At 45.8% G+C, this 21,372-nt stretch overlaps 1 protein-coding gene across 1 annotated transcript in view; it reads right to left on the minus strand.

The window, feature by feature from the left end:
- LOC118411834 (neurotrypsin-like) overlaps positions 1 to 19,766 on the minus strand; it is a 51,675-nt gene extending 31,909 nt beyond the window's left edge. Inside the window, exons 1-3 of the mRNA XM_035814323.1 lie at positions 18,603 to 19,766; positions 15,310 to 15,355; positions 3,554 to 3,728 (exon numbers count right to left, since the gene is read on the minus strand). Of these exons, the coding sequence (XP_035670216.1) occupies positions 3,554 to 3,728; positions 15,310 to 15,355; positions 18,603 to 18,701 (320 nt within the window). The 5' untranslated portion in view covers positions 18,702 to 19,766. The remainder of the gene's footprint in view (positions 1 to 3,553; positions 3,729 to 15,309; positions 15,356 to 18,602) is intronic.
- Positions 19,767 to 21,372: the final 1,606 nt, after the last annotated feature.

Below are 21,372 nucleotides of genomic sequence, written 5' to 3' on the forward strand. Positions count from 1 at the left end.
ACTCGCAAATAAACTTTCTCAAAAATATTTCATAGCGAAAATAGAGCATTCCGAAGAGAGATATTAACAGCCGTCATACATGGGTACTTATAGCCCTTGGATGTATGTTTGATTGGCTGATAGATCCGTATTAACCATATAACATGTTTTGACTCTGTATGAAGTTTTAGACATTCGCCTATTGTGTCGCAAACCTGCTACATAGTCTGGTAGAGGCTATGGGGAGGGCGTGACGAAGGGAAGAGGTTGACCGTTTTGGGGGTCAACTCGGGGGTGACTCTTGTCCGAATGGGATTTACCTTCTAATGATACTCTCTTGTGACACAATGACTTCCGAGTACATCTGGGATTATCAAAGAACCTCTGATTACAGGTTCAGGTCCGTTAGGAGCCAGGAGCATCTGTTACGGATAATAGGACTGTCTGTCAACCACCTTGAGGTGGATGCGGTCACTTTTGTCGCTACCTCGTCTAGGGGTAATCGTTTGATACAGAACTAAATCTAGATAGTTAAATCTATAGTGTGCGACGAATATGCTTCCCCCTACTTCTTCTTCTGGTGGAGGCCGTTGAGGTGGTCACCATCGTCCTATAGATGAATCTGCCACACTTTTGGGTCAGGTTTTTACTGTTGCTGGTATGATATGGTGTAGGGGGATGACCATACTAGTAGTTACTTGAGCTGGGACAACTTTTCTATGAAGGACACCCCCGAGAGGAATTTATAGTAGCGACAATGAAAAGGGTATGACAAAATGAAGACGTTGACCATATGGACTATCTAGGCCATCAAAGTCTCCCTCTCCGAAGTTCTTACATAATGTTCTCGGGAAGACCTGCCTTGGCTGCCGAACAGATTCTCTGCCGTTCCTAGCTAAAAGTCTGGTTTCCAGGGTAATAGATACAGAGCATCTGGTACAGGTGATAGGGTAGTCTGTCAGCCAGACTGACTTGCTCACCTTACCTACAGCGAACTGCGCTGACAGGGGACCGACACTGTTCACGGGTCAGGCATTGTTATGCCGTGAACCACAACCGCCAACTTAATTTAGCGGGCAAGTGCAAAGGATAACAAGGTGGGCACTGGAGCGGAAAACAGTCCGACGCGTCGAGAAAGGCTCAGACTTATTTGATTACAACTGACTCTGCGAAGGTCCCATGAGTATAATGAACAGGACTACCAAGGACGTTTACTACAATACAGGGCTAATCAAGTAGAGATTCAATTCATACAAGACTACAAATCAAGGCCTCCTAGTTATGGACGGCCTCGCTTACGAGGACATTTCTCACGAGAAAAAAATCACCTCTGACTTTCAAAAACTTAAGGGAATGAAGGAATTTTTAAAGTGACCCGAGGACTTTTGAGGGCTGAATTCTTCATGGTATTGTTCATTTTGTTGCATAGATGGTTCATGGCACGAAAAGTTGGCGAGACACAATAGAGTGATTTATAGATGATAAAATTACTAGGGACAGCAGATAGCGCTAATACTCTGGAAATTGGGTGGAATTAATTCGCATATCGAGGCCAACCATGTCCCTAAGTAAGACTTGTCCTGACAATGAGGGCAATTCTTGCTCGTAAACCTTGTTTGAGGTTTCACGCTACAAAGATTCTGTATTCCCAAAGAAGAGTTTCATTGAATAGCTAGACTGCCAAATTGAGCAAATCTAATTTTTACGTTGCAATGCCGCCGATATCTTTCATTAGCATCGAGGTCACTTGTCTCAAAAGAGAAACGCGTTGTTGCTGTTGCGTCACAGTTTACCCAACAAAGAACTTTCGTATTTCAAGGAGCGAAACTTTCAAAGGGGGGCTAAGGAAACGTTCTCTATATTCTTTAATCTCCAGGCGACACCATAAAAAGTTGGCAACTTATGAGCCGAGCAAGTCGTTCAAACCCCTCACCTACGTAGCCTACTGATGGTAGAGAACTTCCTAAAATTTGCGAGTTGTAAAGTTAGCCTCAAGACTCAAGACAGCCATCAAACTGAAGGTGCTGAGGACACTTGTCTGGCCGGTGATCACGTATGGCTGTGAGGCATGGACTCTACACGCCAGTGACATCCGCAGGATTCAGGCGTTGGAGATGAAATGCTACAGAAAGATCCTCCGTATCAGCTGGACGGAACATCGCACAAATGTCTCTGTGTTAGAACAGCTAGGAGTAGACAGGACACTGCTGAACATCATAAAAAGAAGAAAACTCCAATACTTTGGTCACGTCACGAGAGCAGGCAACATCAGCACCCACATTCTACAAGGGTCCATCAACGGAAGGAGGAGCCGCGGGAGACCACGAAGGAGGTGGGGCGATGACATTCGGGAGTGGATGGGCATGCCACTGGCTGAGTGCGCTCACAGAGCCAGAGACAGAAGGGAGTGGAGGAGGCTGATACTGGATGCTACCATAGTCCCCGACCCTCAGACATGAGGATGGGACTAGGTAAGGTAAGGTAAAGTTAGCCTGACCAACCTCCTTGGCCTGGCTAAATCACCAGCAGCTCTAGAACTTATATACTGAACAGGTAGCCAAGATACCGGTCCCCGGCCCGATCTCAATAATATCTACGGTTTATCAGGGTCTAACTCAGGGGACCCGCTGTAGAACTTCCGTGGGGGCACGTTGGCCCTAGAGCCGAGGAGTTGGGCAATATAGGCCCTGGAAACAGTCTGGCATCCAGGTTACTGATCAGGCACGTAGAGCCATTTCGGCAGTGGTAGTTCGTGGCAGAGCTGGCCTGTGTAGGCCGTCGAAGTCTGTCAGCCTTTTCTCCAAGCAGAGGTTGGGTCGCGGAGATAGCAGTGATGGGGATTTTTACTGGCGTGCTTCCCTGGAGAAAATCTCGACCACTTTTATCTCCGCAACCCAACCTCTGCTTTGAGAATGTGTAAGCCATTTACTTTGTCCGGCTGCTCATCATTATTATCGGACACAGTGAGAGACTTCCCGGCTTCAAGTAATGTGCCTCTCTCATTAACCACTCAAATGAAACATATGTTGTTAGCTATCCCTATAATTACCAGGGACAAGGACGTCCCTCCAACAACACAGGTACAACTTAGTACACGCCCCATGTCAACAATGGTGAGACTCAGCTATAGCCTTGGATGTACAGCCGACTGAACAAACTAACCATTCATGGTAGTCCCTCCGAACATATGCGATTGGAGTAAGAAAATACGTCCTATAGGGCCTGCAAGACAGACTAAATCACTAATATCACTAATATTAGACACCCAAACTCAGGCCCTGAAGACATCCGCAAAGTCACTGTCAGGCCCTAGTTTAATACTCTTGACGGACAACACACCGGGCATTTGGAAACTACATTTCAGTTCATATATCCCCGCGCTACAAAGTTCATATCGGCAGTGAAAACGTCATGATACAGATGAACTCTATCTACTTACTTGGCCATTGCACCGGTTATACACCAGCAGAATTAGCCGGAATGGAGCACATGTGTAAACTTCGCGCCACATTCGGGTGTGAAATCCAAATGCTGGTTACAGTAACTAGAGTTATCAAATGTATACAAGACTCACCGTGGAAACCCCAGCTGTCTGCAGACGACGTCAGCGTCAGGTTTTCCCCACTCGTCGTCACAGACGGTCCCCCAGGTGCCGTCATGGTGCACCTCCACCCGTCCCCTGTGCGTCACGCCGTCACCGCCGCCGCGAAGCCGGACCTCGCCCGTCGGTACTCTCAATTGCAATCGGCCTGAGGGAAACGGAGAATGGAGTCAGTTCCTGACGATATGGGACGACCCAATCCCCCCTGTGTACCACCCCACCCTGCCTGTGTGTCACACCGTCTGTCGACCAGAGGAAAACGGAGAACATAGTTAGACCCTGACGACATGGGGCACCTCCCCATCCCCTATATGACGAAGAGGACGATGGCGATGATAGGGGTAGTGATGAAGGTGATGACGATGAAGAAGACGACGATTGAGATGATGATACAGAAGATGATGATGATGATAGTGTTGATGATGGTGATGATGTTGATGATGACGAGGAGGGGAGGCAAGGCAACTTATCACAGAAATTCCCCCACATCATCACATCCACACATCATCCATCACTCATCGCGTTTACGGGAATCAAACTGTCCCTGGAAACTTGTCAGGTCCGGAATTTGATAGTAGGGACCAGAAAGGTGGCAGATGAAATCAAATGCCATCACAACGTTTCCTTACATCGCACGTCACTCATCAGGTACACCTGATCCACGTGTCCTGGTAGGTAGGTGCTGTACCAGATTTCCTCTTCGTCCTGAGTTGGACAGAATGCAGAACTCGACACGACTTCAAAGAGGCCGAAGACGAAGCAGGTGAAAACGATATATTGGAGCAGCTTATCACAACACCCCCCTTTACTTGCTTGTCACTCATGACGTACACATGTATCCGAATGTCCAAATATGTATGCTGCACTAACCTTTTTTGATCGACAGGCTCAGAACTTGATACAACTTAAAAGGGATTGCAGCTAAAATTGAGACGGTAGAGCGACTAATCACATCAGTTTTCCTTCATTTGGATGTCACTCAACAGGTATTCCCGTATCCAAATGTCCCAACATATATGCTGTTTCTCACTTGTCAGTCGACAGATAGAGAAATTGATGCGTTGAAGGGATCACAAATATAGTACTAAGGTAAAATGATTCCTCAGAGCAACTTCCCACAACATTTTGCTATACTTCACATACTGTATACAATAAACATGCATCGGAATGCTCCGGTATATATATGCTATAATGGTCAACAGACTCGCAAGTTGACGCGACTTAAAAGGAGGCCACAGACGTCGTAGGTACAATGATATCATCACAACATTTCCTTTGTATCACGTCTAACTCATCACGTATACCCGTATCCGAGAGTTCCGTTTGTATGGTCAGACAGATAGCTTGATACTGCTTAAAATGTTAGCCTTTTATAATAGTTATTACTTATTAGTAGCCCCTACTAACTAGGTAGCCCGAGATGTGTGTATTTCTTACAGCCTAATATCAAATTAAATTGTTTGTTCCAACATACAACAGGGGACTGCACTATAACATGTAACTACATCCGACTAAAGACATAGCGTCTTCTTGCAAGGACCTTTAATTCTGTACTGTCTCCCCATTCGAGACAAGACAAAACGAACGTCTTCTGTCTGCCTTGAAGTAATTATAGCCTTGTAGACTCTCCCGTCCCTAAGGACCCTAAGTTGCACCCTGCCGTGTTCTTGTGACATGAGCTGTTTTGGCGCGACGTTAGAATCCCGTGATCTTGTCTACAATTGTGTCTATGTGTGTCAGACGCCATGTCTCGTCTTCATTGGTCTTCATTGTCACTGTCATCCGAAGATGCACATGAAAGATACCGAAACAAGTGCACCTGTTGCCCCAGACTGTTTTCACTGATGCTACACAGGCCTGCAAACATGCCCCCAAGGAAATTTTACTTCAAAGCTGGAAGCTGGCCTGTTTAGTCAATCAAGTAGCTTGGATGCCAGACACCCCCCCCCCCATCCCACATATCAATGTTATCTATCGGATTAAACTGTGAGGGGGGGGGGGTCTGTTGTACAATTTGTACAATTTCCGTGGAGTATGTAGGCCCTAGAGCCAAGGATGGACACTGGAAGCAGCCAGGCATCCGGGCTGAGGAATCAAGGCAGAGGATAGGGATGGTGATCTGATAGCCCGTAGCCTTCCTACGAAACACCAAACCAAGCCACCCTGGTATCCCCATCAGCCGTGTCCGAGTACGGCGGGGTGACGACTGGAATGCCCGGGGCGACCCAAGGCGACCCGACCACCGGCCACTCCTATCGGTTTCCCTGCCGTCATGGTCCTCAGCACCGGTCCACTAATCCCGTTTTGGGACCAACAAGGCGTGAGAGTTCCAATGCCGATCTCTAGGACCACCACGAACCAGTGTGAGATCGCGTGGCGTAATCGGCAGCAGGTCAGGCCCAAGGCCAAGAGGTCCTGGGTTCCAAACATGCCATGTCAACAATCTTGTGCCCTTGGGAAATGCACCTTACACGACTTTCCTCACTTCTCTCAGGTGAAAAATGAGTACCTAGCTGCGGCTAGGGCCGTCAAGGATTTTCAACAGGGCGTTCAATGGAGGTCCCGTGTTCGGAGAGAGGCAGACCTCGAGCACGTTAATTAAAGAACCCACCGCACTTATCGAAAAGAGTAGGGGTCCTTTCTGGTGCGAGCGAATCATACTTACAATTGGGGTACCCTGCGTACGTGTCACAATGATCAATGTGATGATCGTGGGCACTATTATATTACGGAAGAATAAGGAAGAAGAACCCATGATTGCTTAGATTCCATGATCCATGGACTTCATAGACTTCATACAATCCTGCCCTCGAACCGTGCGGTAGTGTGGCATAGTGATACTGACTGCAGAGCGCTTGGTTCAGATCTGGGTTCAAATCCTGCCATGCTATCGATCTCGTGCTCTTGGGGAAGGAAATAAGATGTTCGTCACACCTCTCAGGTGTAAACATGGTTACCTGACTTCGGTCGGGGAGGCAAAAGGCGATGAGAGGTGAGGGATGGGCTCTGCCTTCCAATATCACGACTTAACAACCCACTGCCCCTACGGCCTAAAAACTTTATGGGACAACCTACCTACCCACAGTCCAATCCTCGGATTAACAGGTGACAAGTTAGTTTGAATTGCCAATCGTTACCAAACCAGCGACCACCTTGCTCTTTTCAAATGCGGCCTGTGGCTTTAGTAATCCTGTCTGTGGGTCATAAGCTGCCGGGTTCGAATCCCAACCCCTGCCACCTGGTCTGGGCCGCAGCTGCACCGATCACCTTCCCTGCTCACGGCAATATCATGTTTATCTATATCTTATGTTACATTTATGTAGGTAGCTATTTCATTGAGATTTACCATACTTGTGGAAGGATTGACATCACTTAACAGGTGGCTATCACCTTTTCTATATTGTCAACCCGGATAGAAACCAGACTAAAGATTTGATCCAATTAGGATAACGTCATATTTCGGGGCCCGCCGGGCTGTTGGTGGAAGCGAAAAATAGAAATGTCCACGTAATTTACGTCGTAAAATATACACAAATAATGCCCTCTTTACGACGGTGTAGTTCTTTTTTTTTGTATCATACTTTTCGTTCGCGTAAGCTGCCCGACCGGGCCCCGGTTTGGACCACACTTCTTGAAAAGAGTAGGGCTCCTAATGCTAAGGTCACATTTCCAATCCGGCTGCGGAAACGAAAAGTTTATGATATCAAGGCATATAAACAAATTATACCCACGATTGATAATTTTACGTTCTGTGCGTTTTATTGTCTTTTATATCCTACTTTTATATCCTATCTAACCTTGGATAGTGAGTGAGTGAGTGACTTGCCGTGCCCGAAAGCTTCCCGACTGGGCCCCGGTTTGGAAATGTGACCTTAGCATTAGGAGCCCTACTCTTTTCAAGAAGTGTGGTGGGTTCTTTAACGTGCTCAGGGTGTGGCTGTCCAAAAACAAGGTGCCTCCGGCTTTACGTTCCACTCGAGATGACGCCCCTAACCGAAGCTAGGAACTCATCTTCGACTTAGCCGAGCAAGAGACATTGATGTCAATTGGTCGCGTGTTTTAGTCCGGGCCCTAACCCGACTACAGGCCACCCTGCTCGTCACCTCTAGCCCTTGGCGTTCACACAACCTTCGTCATATATTTTCCCTCTGGACCAAATTGTCAGAAGCTTGCATCCGTTCTCCTTATCAATTTCCATGCCTCACGGCCTTCATTCCCTCTCAGGTAATCCAGCGTCTACACCACAGCACCGAGGGGTCGCGAGTTCGAGTCCCGGTCAAGCCGTGTCCGTGTTGTGAACCTCCCAGTGGCCACCGCCAACAACTTGAATTTCATGCTCCAATTCTGCCGGCGGTGTAGAGTATACATGCGTGTCAGGGCTCGAAATACCCCCTGCATATGCAGGTTAGTGCAGGTAAACTTGGAGATGTGCAGGTATTTCTGGTGTCTACCTGCACCTAACCTTCACTGGTCCATGTACTGGGTTTTATACATAATGTCATATGATGTAGGTGTATGTGTAGATTGTTATTAGCTGCATTAACTGTTACCACCTATTAGGAATAAAAGAAACATAAAAATGATTCCTCAATGATTATGATCTGTACTTCTTAAATTCTAGAGTGGTGCAGGTGAATTTTTTCTGGTGCAGGTAATTTTCAATGTTACTTATACCTGCACCAGTGCAAGTATGCAGAAAAAGTATTTCTAGCCCTGCCGTGTGCTGGTCCTGCTGAACTCCCGGCATGGCGGGTGGAATTTGTAAGTGATTAGCCGGTGAGATTGGAGGTGACTGGATCAGAGTGGAGACGATTATGTGTCAGGGCGTGACGGTGAGGGTAGGGTCAGGGCAGGGCAAGGGCAAGTGGTCTTCTATGTCGGGTCGGCTGTCTGGCGCGATTCTGCTTCTTGAAAGATGTCTAAACCAACTGGCTACTAACTCCAAAATGAATAGTACGTTTGCACAATTGGGTCTGTGTAACATTTTTCCCCTTCAAATTAGACATTATTGTATGCATATGGGAATTATCGAGGAATGTGGAGGATCAAGGCGGTTTCAGGTCAAGTTTAATTCATCTTGATTTAATAGTATTCGGATTTGCTTGTAGGCAGGATTAGGCTAAGCCTGGTATGAATGCAAATGGATACATCCTGCAGCTGATCTATACTCAATCTGGATATATATCCAGACACGCGAATCCTGGTATGAGCTGAGTCTAAAGGTAGGGTCACACATGCGTATATATTCAAGTCCGTTTGAGTTGCGTATGGTGCTCTTAGTCTCTACCAGGCTCCACAGGTCGCGGGAAAAATAGTACAAATTGGACAAATATAGATACATAACATGCCAGATGAGTAAGCTGACCGAGAAGTATGGTTAGCGACCCAGCTAACTCGTCTGACATGTTACCTGTTTACGTTTGTCCAATTTCTATTATTTTTCCAACGACCTGTGGAGCCTGTTGAGGGCAAATACTCCCATGCGCGCCTCATACGGACTTAGATATATACGCAGGTGTGACCCCACCTTAAGAACGCACCCACGTTCACCGTAGGTCGTCCTGTGGTTTTGAAAACCAGAACCAACCGTTGGCTGTTTGGTCAACGTTGCATCAGAACTTTGTCTGTTGCAATCGATATATTTTTAGGACACACAACTACTGGGCAACTATAGACGGGACGGGTAACTCAGTGGACTGCGGCAAGTTTCGCGGCGTCACTGCGTTCTGAAATTGGATTTGTGTTGCCCTGTACTTTTTACTGAGAGTCTCATGCAAAGCATATAAGTATGACTACATAGACAACAAAACACACATTGCGTATGTCGCTTTTTATCGAGAAATTTCGTTGAGCGCTCTGTCAAATCGCTCTTCCGCAGCGACGCCGCTAACGTGCCGCAGCTTCAGTGAGATACGCACTTTATGCGCGTACACGACATTATAATCTCCAAGCAGATCCTACGATGCCATAAGATAGTATCAAAGCTGACCAAGAAGTATAGCCGGCCAAAGGGAGTCAAACGGGCCTAGAAGTGAGTTTCCCCGGTAGCGAAACACACTCCTAAGCCGGCTTCACTCCTCTGCCAACTTTTGATACTATCTTATGCTACCATAGGATCTGCTTGGAGATTAACGACCGTACAGGGTGTCATGTCTCATCGCTTTGTCAGCCTGGTGATATATGCTCTCCGTACAGACGGGTCAGGGGTCAAACCGACTCCTCAATAGCGCCTTTCTGCTCTTTTACAACAATCGTCTTTTATGTGTGGTCGTCTTTCGGCAAAACAAGGAGGCTCTCTATTCAACTCTCCTGGAAACAGCGAGCCCCGTGGCCGAACCCGTGACTTTGTTTATCGTTCGTTCTACCCTCTGAACAACGATTATACAAAATTGATTCCAATAGAATAGAGGACGAATGCCGTTTTATACCAAGGAGGTTAAAATCATATACCAAGGAGCTCATATACCCAAAAGAAACTTGTCTTTTTTACTTCTCGTTCTACAACAATATAAACTTTTGAAGTACCCCCATGAAGACAATGGACCGCCCCTCTGGTTTGAAATAGTCTTATTACATGATTACGTCAATGAAGGTTAGACATCCAGGTAAGCTAGTCAAGCAACCAGTGAGTCGCTTGTGTGACTGCTTTTGGGCGTATAAGATGATTAGGTTGTCTAATTGTCTGATTGTGATTACGATCAGGTGTTTGTTACCTGCCCGGGGTGACAACAAGTAAAGGTGCTGCACCTGTTTCGTCACCTCCAGTTTATGGTAGGTTTAAATGAGCTAAAACATTTTATAATTACTGCGCATTTTTCCACACTGAGCTAAGTACAGGTCACAGCAAAACATAATCAAAGTTGACACGTACAAAATACGCGAGCTAAACCTACATAAATTCTATTTCTCCTAGCTTTTTAGTTGCGGAAGAAATAAAGGAGAAGATATGTTTATAAATGGAGGATTTGTCTAGCTGTATCAGAAATGAGAATTTGTCTACAATGTAGTTTGCACTAGACTATACACTAGTATATCAAGACTGTATACCAGTACATTCCCTGTTTGCTGTGTAATCTATCTGCATTCTATTACTTGTTTACATCAGAAAGGCACCACTGAACAATGATACACACCAAACGCAGAGGGAGATTTAGTTCAAAATAAGACTTGAGCCGGCTTAGCCTTCCAGCAGCTTTAAATACACAATGAGAGCAGAAAAGAAGCAGAAAAACAGGAGCTTTGCATCTTCAATGGCGAGGCTTTCATCGCGACTGGTGGCGCCTGCCCAAGTCGTGTCAAAGATCACCTTAATCGCTCCAAGCAGATGTTGAGAAGGAATGCCGTACGTTCTCTGATTGCCGAACATCACCCCCACCCGCACCACAGACACAGATTGTGATATGGTTAAATCACAAAATGTGCGAGGGATCCCTTTTGGGGTCTCTGACTAGAGGTTTCGCAATCCGGATGCTAGGAATGTGTTACTAGTGGAGTGGTCTCCCATTTATATCTCCTGAGTTCCAGGTCTATCCATTGAGTTTAACTGACATGAGCCGAAGTGGAAAAGTTCTTACTATCTGTTTAATTAGCAAATATCGACATGCATTCAGAATTTACATACTCCGATTAGGGTCCATTGGTAGAATCAATCTTTCAATCTTTCAATTTCCATTCGTTACATCAACATTGCAGTTACCCTCGAGCAGAAGTACCTCTGTATACCGCTGATTTTACAGAATGAAGTAAAATGACATTACGTAATAACTAGACACAGAAGACAAGACATGATAAGCTGTACATAGACAATAAAACCACTTAAGCATCAGTCAATGTCTGATTGTAGAATTGCTGCTTCTGATAAAAAAATCTCTGACATGCACATCATAAGTGACTGAGATTCGGTGACCCAGAAACTTGGGGACATATTCTAATCCCCGAGCTCGCCCGCAATGCCTGACACGTTAGTAACCGTCCGTCACAGGAAGTCGGTGATGAGGCGACCTGATAACTGCCATACCTGACATAGCTGGTGAATCATCACTTGTTCATCGGTTGTACAGAACGAGACGACACGCATTCTCTAATACGTCTTCACTTTGTGTTCTTGTGTTTGTTTTAAATATAATTGGGAAACTAGGAATTTCAAACAAATACGGCTGATTTAGTCTGTGTAACGCAAACTCCGCTATCCGGAGCTTGTAGACTCCTCCCCGATCGGCGCGGCAGTATGACGGGCCTGAGAAGCGCGGTTAAATCAGGCTACGGCTGATTGTGGCGTTTAGAGAGGTCTAATGTTCTGTTATGCGTAGTATTGCGCTAATTCATCCTCAAATTTGATAAGTTGCGTTTGTGAATCATCGCTTGTTCTTCCGAGAAGACTCACATTCTCTACTTCGTGAGGAATTTCAAATAACTACGGCAGAGACTAATGTTATGCGTAGTATCGCGCGACCTGATAACTCCCATACCTGTCATAGCTGGTGAATCATCGCTTGTTCATCGCTTGTACAGAACGAGAAGACACACATTTTCTAATTAGTCTTCTCTGTCTTCTTGTGTTTGTGTTTAATGGGAAACAAGGAATTTCAAACAAATACGGCAGAGCATAATGTGTAGTATCGCGCGAATTCACCCTCGAAGTCGGCGATGAGGCGACCTGATAACTCCCATACCTGACATAGCTGCTGAATCATCGCTTCTTAATCGGTTGTACCGAACGACAAGACTCACATTCTCTACTTTGTGTTCTCGTGTTTGTTTTAAATGGGGAAAACAAGGAATTTAAAACAAATACTGCAGAGTCTAATGTTATGCGTGGTATTGCGCGAATGCACCATCGAATTGTACTGTATTGTATACTTAGGTAAGTTGTGTTTATTTTGAGCATGCTGAGATTGCTGTACTTTTAAGTTTGATTTATTATTGAATAGACTATTACAAGCTAGCATGATTAGATCTCGCTTATAGCAGCCCGACGAACATCCGCCAGCGTCCTAGAGGGGCAGCATGGGACCAGTTACAGTCCTGGACAGCAGAGTTTGTGTCACACAGGCTAATTCCAATAAAGTCATTTCTGTACGTATATATTACACTAGATATTGATGGCAACAGGCCATCGGGGCACTAAGTTATATTGCGTTTCTTCATTTCCCTCTATGCTAAGAAGTATTCACCAACATTTAACTCATTTTTATAACCTTTTTAAGACGCAGCTCTTGATAAGGAGTTGTGTTTTCTTGGTACGTCTCCGACATAACGCGGTTTCCTCATACTTGAGTAGAACTCGAACCTTAAAACCACAGGCGACTTCTTAAACACACATTGTGCACTTGACTTGAACAGCCTCCAAGAAAAACTTCCCCTCGCCCGTATCACTTCTGCCACCCAAACTTCCCATTGAGTCATGGACTCATGGTCATGGTCAAGTGATTGTCCCAAGGTAAAACTGCTCGGGGTTTGATGGACATTCCTATAACTATCACAAAGGGGAATTTCTTGCCACCAAGTACAAAGTAGGGTATAGTAGAGGCATCCTCACTAGAATAGTTTCAAATAATGCTAGCGTTTTGGTGTGACAAGGCTAGGTATGACAAGTATTTTCGTGCCATATAACCAGCTGCTGCTGCGTCGCGTACTTGCGAAGCTGGTGTGTGACACTGAAGAGCAGTTATAACAGGTATAAAGATACAGAAACTGGTGTGTTACGCCGAAGTAAGGTTATAAGTGAGCTTATACCGACTCTACAGATGATACCGGCTGCACTGACACAGATTACTTACCGCTTACCGGTCCCTTGACACAGATACAGAAAGACTAATAAAGTCAGGCTTTCGACCATTTACTAGTATATGGCCTGTCAAATGAATTATTCACTCTTTACGTGGACGATTTCTACGGTATTTGCAGCCACCATAGGACTCTACCGTGACTACCTTTTACCACTAGCACTACAAGAAGTGGGTTGGGAAAGTGGCGAATAACTCATCAGGAAACGTCGTTAGGAATCCAGGCGGATGTTGCTGGAACCCCCCGTGAAGTACGCAACCATGCTGACCCGATGTTTGGCACACTTCGGGTGACGATACCTCCGCCAGCAGGCGACATGCTGCACACACGGGGCTCCATAAATAAGCTGGACATAACTCAAAACTATTGGGGCGATGAGGAACCTTGACCTAGTCAACCCTCACCAAAACACCGCTTCTATTCTGTGCAGGTATTTTCAATGGCCCTGTAACGTTTCTTCTTCCGGTAATGTCCAACTGCCAAGAGATTGGCAATAATTGACGTTTACAGTTGTTGCTGTTGACATCAGGCCAGCCACCTGTTACTTATACATGTTTTAGGAGTCGTGAATCCATCTTGAATTGACAAAGATTAAAGAAATTGCGTCGTGTGAAAATGGTAGTTTGCAAAGTCACATTGAAGAAACACATTGAACAAACTGATACCAGTGGCGAGGAGTTGTACATTCTCGCAGTCTCAACCACCTGAGTATCAAAATGCGACAGCAACTGTTAAATACTTTTTAAAAGTTTTCATTTCCAGATTAATTATGATACCTACGTTTTCTTTGAGGTCTGTAAAAATATTTCAATATTCTTGATGTCTTTTTGGGTGGAGGAAAGGCAAGAGGAGACCTGGATCATCACAAGGTCACGGCGGATAACGCGAGAGGTCAGGTGTAAACGAGAGGTCATGACCTTTCGTGACGAAACCTTCTCCGTTTTCCATAATATTTTGGTGGCGACAGTTCAAAATAAACACCGGTCTACGTACATGACGTAAACGTCATCCTCGTGAGTTCTGGGTTAGCCATAAACTGTTATGACGTCACGGTGACGTAATAAAGGTGGGCGTGGTGAGGTCACGTTCGATATTGTAACGTGAACCCTTTCAGACATGATGGAAGGGGTGGTGTTTAGTCAACTATCACAGTAAGTTCATTCATTAACGAAAGGACACGGTTACGGTCACTTTAAGTCGCACAAACAGTTAAGAAAGACCTAAGTAATGTAACGTTAAGTTCCTCCGAAGTAGCATATGCAGCGAGTGCAAGGAGCCCCGGTAGAAATTGAATGGTAACGTTAACCGGATGGTAACATTACCCAGGCTAGGTTTACATTCAACATGATTGAAATGTGCAGATTTATAGATTGCATTGTATGTCCTACGCTTATAACGTAAGCGCCAGACAGTTATGACGCCAGTACATTAGACTCTATATACCGGGTTATTTGATAATCATGATCTGGGACTACACACGTTATCTCTTATCAGGTACTACATTGCCTTTGATATCTATGCTGTCTTTCATGTATTTATAGCTGCTCGTTGAGACGGATGTATTGAGTTCCAAAAATAGAAGAAAGTAAAGATATGAAAAGGGGATCACGTCCATGAAAAATCAACTACAGACAACGTCGTCAGATGTTTGAAAGAGTCAATGGAATGCTATTCTATTTGGTTTGCCGGTGCACCCTAATTGAACCTATAGCTACACTAACGGGCATCAGAAATTAGGTACCATCCTTATTCTATTTGTACTTCCATATGGTACTTGGTTTGTATCAAGAGCTAGAATAACAACATTTGTACGTGGAATAACATCGTGTTGTTAATTTGATAAAGGGTGGCCAAGAGATAAGTATTATCATTATTGTTATCACTTAACATGTCAAATTAAGCAGTAAACACAATAATAATTGAATAAAGAAATATTTTCTTACCTGCAGCGACCATTCGACTTCTGAAATGTCGTATTCTCTCGTTCACCTGTGGAGAAGAAAAAAGAAAATATCTTCATTTAAATTTCCATAGCCCAACTCGACGTATACAACAATATCGACATACATGTAAACATACACGCACACGTAACACATACATAATGGAGTCAAAAATACACACACGCGAGCGCTCACACACACACACACACACACACACACACACACACACACACACACACACAAAATGTCTTTTTATCATTTATGTTGTGTTGAAGTACTTACGAGGAGGTTACATGATTTTTCTAGAACTAAAACGGCATTCATCTCCAAGCCTGTTCAGGCTATAATACCGCCACATTCTTTGTTGCATAACTGAATTTCCCCGTTGGCTGAATTCCAACGAACAGAACAGATGTCACGGGACAGAAAACATTAGTTGACCGAGCGTGCCGGTGGAGCCAAAAATGAAATTTCCTTGATTTAATAACGGACAAATAAGTTACATACATGGTATAGATATAACCAGAATAGCATACCGGTATACCATGAAGATGGAAATGTTCTCGTTAATTTCGCAGTAGAGAGAAGATGGAACGTAATTTAGAGAGGGGGCAGGTGGTCAGGCCGCAGAAGTTACCCGGTTTATACTTTTGTTTGTGTCAGGGACCTCATTTGAATTGCCGTCCGATTTCCTCTAAATTCGGCGTGTAATTTTCAGTGACGCTATAACGTAAAGTCTGACGAAACAGTGACAACTGCTTTCACCGGGTTGCCCGGAGCGAGGTCGTTCCCGTTTCTGTGAGGTCAGAGGTCACGAGACGACACCTGAGTTTTGTTAGCAGCTGGTTCGGGTTGCCCCTACCCCAGCCGATCCGACCGCTCAGAACCAATCCATTCCCCACACAAACACACCCCTGTAGCCTGCTACTAACTCCTCTGGGGGGCTTAGAAATTAGTACAAACTGACCAGACAAAATGCAGAACTTCAGCAGGGAGTTAGTCAGCCGTATAGGAACAATTCTTCCCCCATGGCTTACTTGATTCGCGCATCAGTTGATATGCCACCGATCTTGTGCCCTTGGGAAGGGCTGTTAACACGACTTATCGGGCTGATTGGATTAGTCTTAAGACTGGTGGCTAGTTGGTCAAAGGTGTCCAGGAGCCGTTCTTTAGTTGGCTGTCAGGGTCCCGGCTTCTGCGCCATACGATTAGGATCGACAATTGAATTGTGAGGAGCTTAAAATAAGCGTTGCTAAAGTGCAAGGGTCTGGAACTGCTGCCATTCGGTGCTAACTAAGGTGACCTCAATACGACAGCAATTACCCCAGGTGTGGCCATAGGACTTAAGGTTTTGAACAACTTACACTGGGAAGGAAGGATCCCTAGTCTTTTCCGTAAGTGTGGTGGGTTCTATGCCCTATCTGAGGGAGGGCCCTTACCGAAGCTAGGTACTCTTTTCTCTACCCTAGTGAAGGGAGGAAAGTCGTGTTAAGAGCCCTTCCCAAGCGCACAAGATCGGTGGCATATAAACTGATTCGAACCCAGAACCTCTGGGTTATGTAACATACACAGCTCCTTCAAACACAGCTGCTTCACAAACAGCTCCTTCACATAAAGCCACTTCACACAGCTCTTTCACATAATAACACACAGATCCTTCAGACACAACTTCTTCGCTGAGCACAAACAACCCCTACTGCTAAAACAGCTTTTGTCCCAATGGGCTTTCGTAGGTCCAAGTAGCCTGACGTGATAGCCAGCCCAGGTAGACAGCCAAGGTAGACAGCCCAGGTAGACAGGCCAGCCTTTTCCGTAAACCCACCATTTTTAGCCTGAAAGTTCCTCTTGGAGGCTACACCTCTGGCCTGCACGGGCCATTACTCATTTTAACCTGACATCGTAACAAATCTGGGTTTAATTGGCTACAAACCTGTCCTCAAAACACCTAACCTTTGACCCTTTGTAGTCATCGAATACTAGTCCCTCGACAAGGGGGTTCTATTAGGATAGTTATATTCCGTTGTTCTATTCGAATAGTTTTAAATCTATTCTATTGTTCTATTCGAATAGTTCTAATCCATTCTATTGTTCTATTCGAATTCGAATGGAACAATCTTGGTCGCAACCCAGATATTTCACAGGAACCAGAAGACATGCAAAAAAAAAAAAAACCGTGAGCAGGTTTTTGCGACTGTCAGAAACTTTATTTGAGCAATTTCGTCAAATATTTCTGCTGTTCTTTTTTGAGCGACCGAAATCGACTCTTAAGCACTAGTATGATACGAGGGGGATTAAAGTTAGAAAGCCCATATTGTGCTCTGACATTATTCTGACGTGCGGGAGGTCATTTGTCACGGTGTGCCCAATCACGTGGAGTGGAATTCGACCCCACAAACGGCTGTCTATAAGAAAAGCTCAAAATAATCGGGAAGACAACTTATAAAACTTTTCACCCGTCTTCCACTTCACCTGGACATTCATTGCTATGATGATTGGAACCGTGTTTTTTTATAAATAATATCCAAGCAGATGTTGGGTGGAGGATTAGTTAAAATTATCTAATCGCCTGGTCTCTCTGAAACGCTCGGTACTCAAAATGCGTCACAAACTATCTTTCACCCTAACATCTGCTTTGAGATTGATTTTTCTTCTTTTCACGACTTTTGCCGGCCGTCACAACATCAGGAGTGATTTGCGAGAAAGGTGGCCTGCGACCACAGCTGTGTCAGGGTTGGGATAACATGTTTCCATGTTTAGCGACCCAAGGACGACATTTCTGAACCGATGCCAAGAACCGCTCGCCACAGATAAGTCAGAGATGTGTCGATGCCCTACTTACTTCAAGAATGAAGAACGCTCCGTTACTATGACGACAGCTGTGGGCCGATGTGAACGTACGTCATCATTTGTCAGACGTCACCGCCTGAGGTCCGGGTCGGAAATTGTTTTCGTTCTGATCATTTCACGTCAATTTTCCTGATCTCCTCACCACAACAAACAGATTTCCCCCCACAACAACAACAGAGACGAACGCAACAAAGCGTGCGGATTTCGTCAGATATTGAATTTGAGTCGACAGAATATAATTGTGTTGTGCCACGAACTCAAGTCAAGGTTTCTAAGTGACTTAAGCGAGGTGAATACGTGGAGTGAATAGGAGAAGGAATCCCGCCGCGCGATCCTCGCAGCCCGAGACACAAAACTTTCTCAGGCGGAACGCTCATAACTAAACGCGACGTGTGTGTCAACCCCGCTAAAGGTTCGGACCTCCCTCCCCAACTCCCTACCCGACTCACCTGCGGCACTGTGCGTCCCTCCGCCCGCCTGCTGACCTCAGAGCTCACGACTAGCAGCAGCAATAGCGCGTGTGCGGCGACAGAAACCGTCCTGTCCATGGTGTAGTGTGGTGTCCGTAGGTACGCTCTCCCGTGTGTTGTGCTTGTGGTGTGTATGGTTCACACAGTGCTGCCCGACCTCTCTCCCTCCCCCGGTGAGAAACCAATGACGGACCGGCTCGACTACTGCTCCGACATGCCCGCGGCGCTACCTACGAATGCCGCCTGGGTGGATCGGCCAAAGGAACTCAGGTGAGCGCGCACAGACCGGAAACTCGTGAACTCTCAGCACACCTTTCCCCGTCGTCAGACACCGTCACGATGTGTTGCAGGAAGTAGGGATGAACGCTGTTTCTAAAACAGTGGTACAGGCGTGTACATAAACTCGCCTGACTCGCCCGGTTTCTTCGGTAACTGCACGGAGAACACTTCCACTGCCTTATATACGCCAGGGCGCTCCCAGACACGTCAGAGCGCAACCGGAAACCGCATTAAAAACGCCCCGAATCATTTTTGAAATTTTTCCCTAAACGCTCCATCCCGAACAACTTTCCATTGTTGTTCCGTTCCGAGAAACTCCGGTGGTTGTTGTACGGATTATTGTTGGACGACAGCCCGCAAAACTTGGCCCCGTAAACACGAATCGTATCCTTGGTCTTCCCGCCACTACAGTCGTTTTCCTCGGTCCTTACGATACGGTCTGTGGAACACTAGTACTGTACGGATCTGTTACGGGTTTGTTCAACACGGAGGCGGGTAGACCGGAGATGTTACACCGAGTGACCGTCTCGCTCCTTATCGAGTTAAATATCCCATCCACCTTGGTCTTGTTAACCTGTATCCGGCCTTTCAATCACGCGGACTGCTCAACCATGAGCCACGGAGGGACCGGGTCACAGCGTTACCCCTTCTCGGGGCTGGGTCCGTCTCACCCCGCAAGGACACGCAGACACGACCGGTGCTGTTCTCCTGGCACGTCCTCGGCTCGTATGAACGTTCTTGTTCGCGAAACTGACGCGGTTTATGTAAAAGTTTTTATGTGAAGAGTCTGAGGTCTCCAGCGCCAGTCCTCAGCACTGTTGACGAGCTGTGAGTATGAAATACAGGTCAGGAACCCGACACAACACCTTGTCTGCATTATGGCAGGCAGGGAGAAGTTAATAAACTGGATCGACCTCGTAACACTTATTTATTTATTACGTACTTCGCGAGTGTTCGTAACTCTGTAGGTGTTCTGTTGTTGTTTTGCTTTCAAGAAACTAGACATTTTATATAACCTCCTTGATAACATATGGTCTCGAGCTCGCCACGAGAGAGGACAACTAGATTCGTCAGCATTGAGGATAAACTATGTAGAAATCCTGGTCCACACCTGTATGACTGTATCTGTGTAGGGTAGCTAGAGTATAGTGGAGTAGAATGAAGCTACAGTAGAAACGAGAATAATAGAGTAGAGTAGAGTAAAGCAGAGTAGAGAAGGGTACAGGAGTAGTGTGGGGTAGACATAGCCTCTACCAGGTTCCGGGATGAGGAAATAACTCCTCTGGCCGGCCGACTGTCCTAGTGCACCATCAACTCTATTCGTCCAATGTCTACTATTAGACTGTTAGACCACCGACCCGAGGAGCCTGGAAGAGGCTAGGATAAACATGGTAGAGTAGAATAGGTGACAATATCTTGTCCAGAACACGAGAAAAAAATCGGAAGTTCCGCTGCAGTACCAAAGAAGGAAGCTAGGGGATCCAAAATATGTAATCATTTCGAAGTGCCCACAAAGCAAGACATCCGTATTGGCATTCTCGTATTATCGTGGTCACAGATGGACAGACGTACAAAAGTTGCCGACATAACTTTCTTGGCGATGATATAAATATCTCAGCAGTAGAAGCAACCCAGACGGAAAAGGATGTGGTTTTAGCTGGAATGAAATCCGATTCTGTTCTTTTTCTGTGCCCCAATCCCAGTTATCTTTCAGGACGTCCGGGGTAAAGTCAGGCCTAGAACATATCATTCATGAGTTGCCTACGCCAACTTCAGGCACACTTGTCACTACCCTGGCAAGGAGAGAAGGGCCTGGAGACAGCTCTCCATCTTCAGATATAATTGCAGAAATGTTCGCGGTGGATTAACGTTCGCGGTTTTCGCGGTGACCACTTCATCGCGAACTTGAAACCACCGCGAATATTTTTCCATGGCAGCAAGAGACTATGTACAGTGCATGGTGCTACCGCGAACTTAAAACCACCGCGAAATTAAATCCCCGCGAACTTAAATGCCTTTACAGTATACCTTGTCCCCCCAACGACCTGCAGGTCAATGGACTAGGTAGGTAGGGGTTGTACAGGAGGATCAGAAGCACCTGGTAGAAGCCGGACGACTATGCTGTGCCGTATTTTTCTGGACGACTACCTTTTCTGGCTGCTCAGTTTTCCTGACGCGCCACCATAATGAGATCTTCATCTGCTGAGAGATTACCTGGACGCTCACATGATCTAGCAAGGACACAGAAGAAGGCAGCTTACAGTAGTCAGGACACTTTCTTTCGATACCAGGTCACAGGAGCCCGAATTATACATTTTGGTCCGAAAATGACCAGAAATGTCAGAAAATCAATTTTGGACAGATATGAGATGCCTCCCAAGTTGTGTGTAGCAGTTACTCATAGCAGTTTTCTCTCCTAGGCAACAGCGCACTACTCTCCAAGCAGAGGTTAGGCTCCGGCTGTTTTTTT

The sequence above is a fragment of the Branchiostoma floridae genome, chromosome 3, assembly GCF_000003815.2.
Source record: "Branchiostoma floridae strain S238N-H82 chromosome 3, Bfl_VNyyK, whole genome shotgun sequence".
NCBI lineage: Eukaryota > Metazoa > Chordata > Leptocardii > Amphioxiformes > Branchiostomatidae > Branchiostoma > Branchiostoma floridae.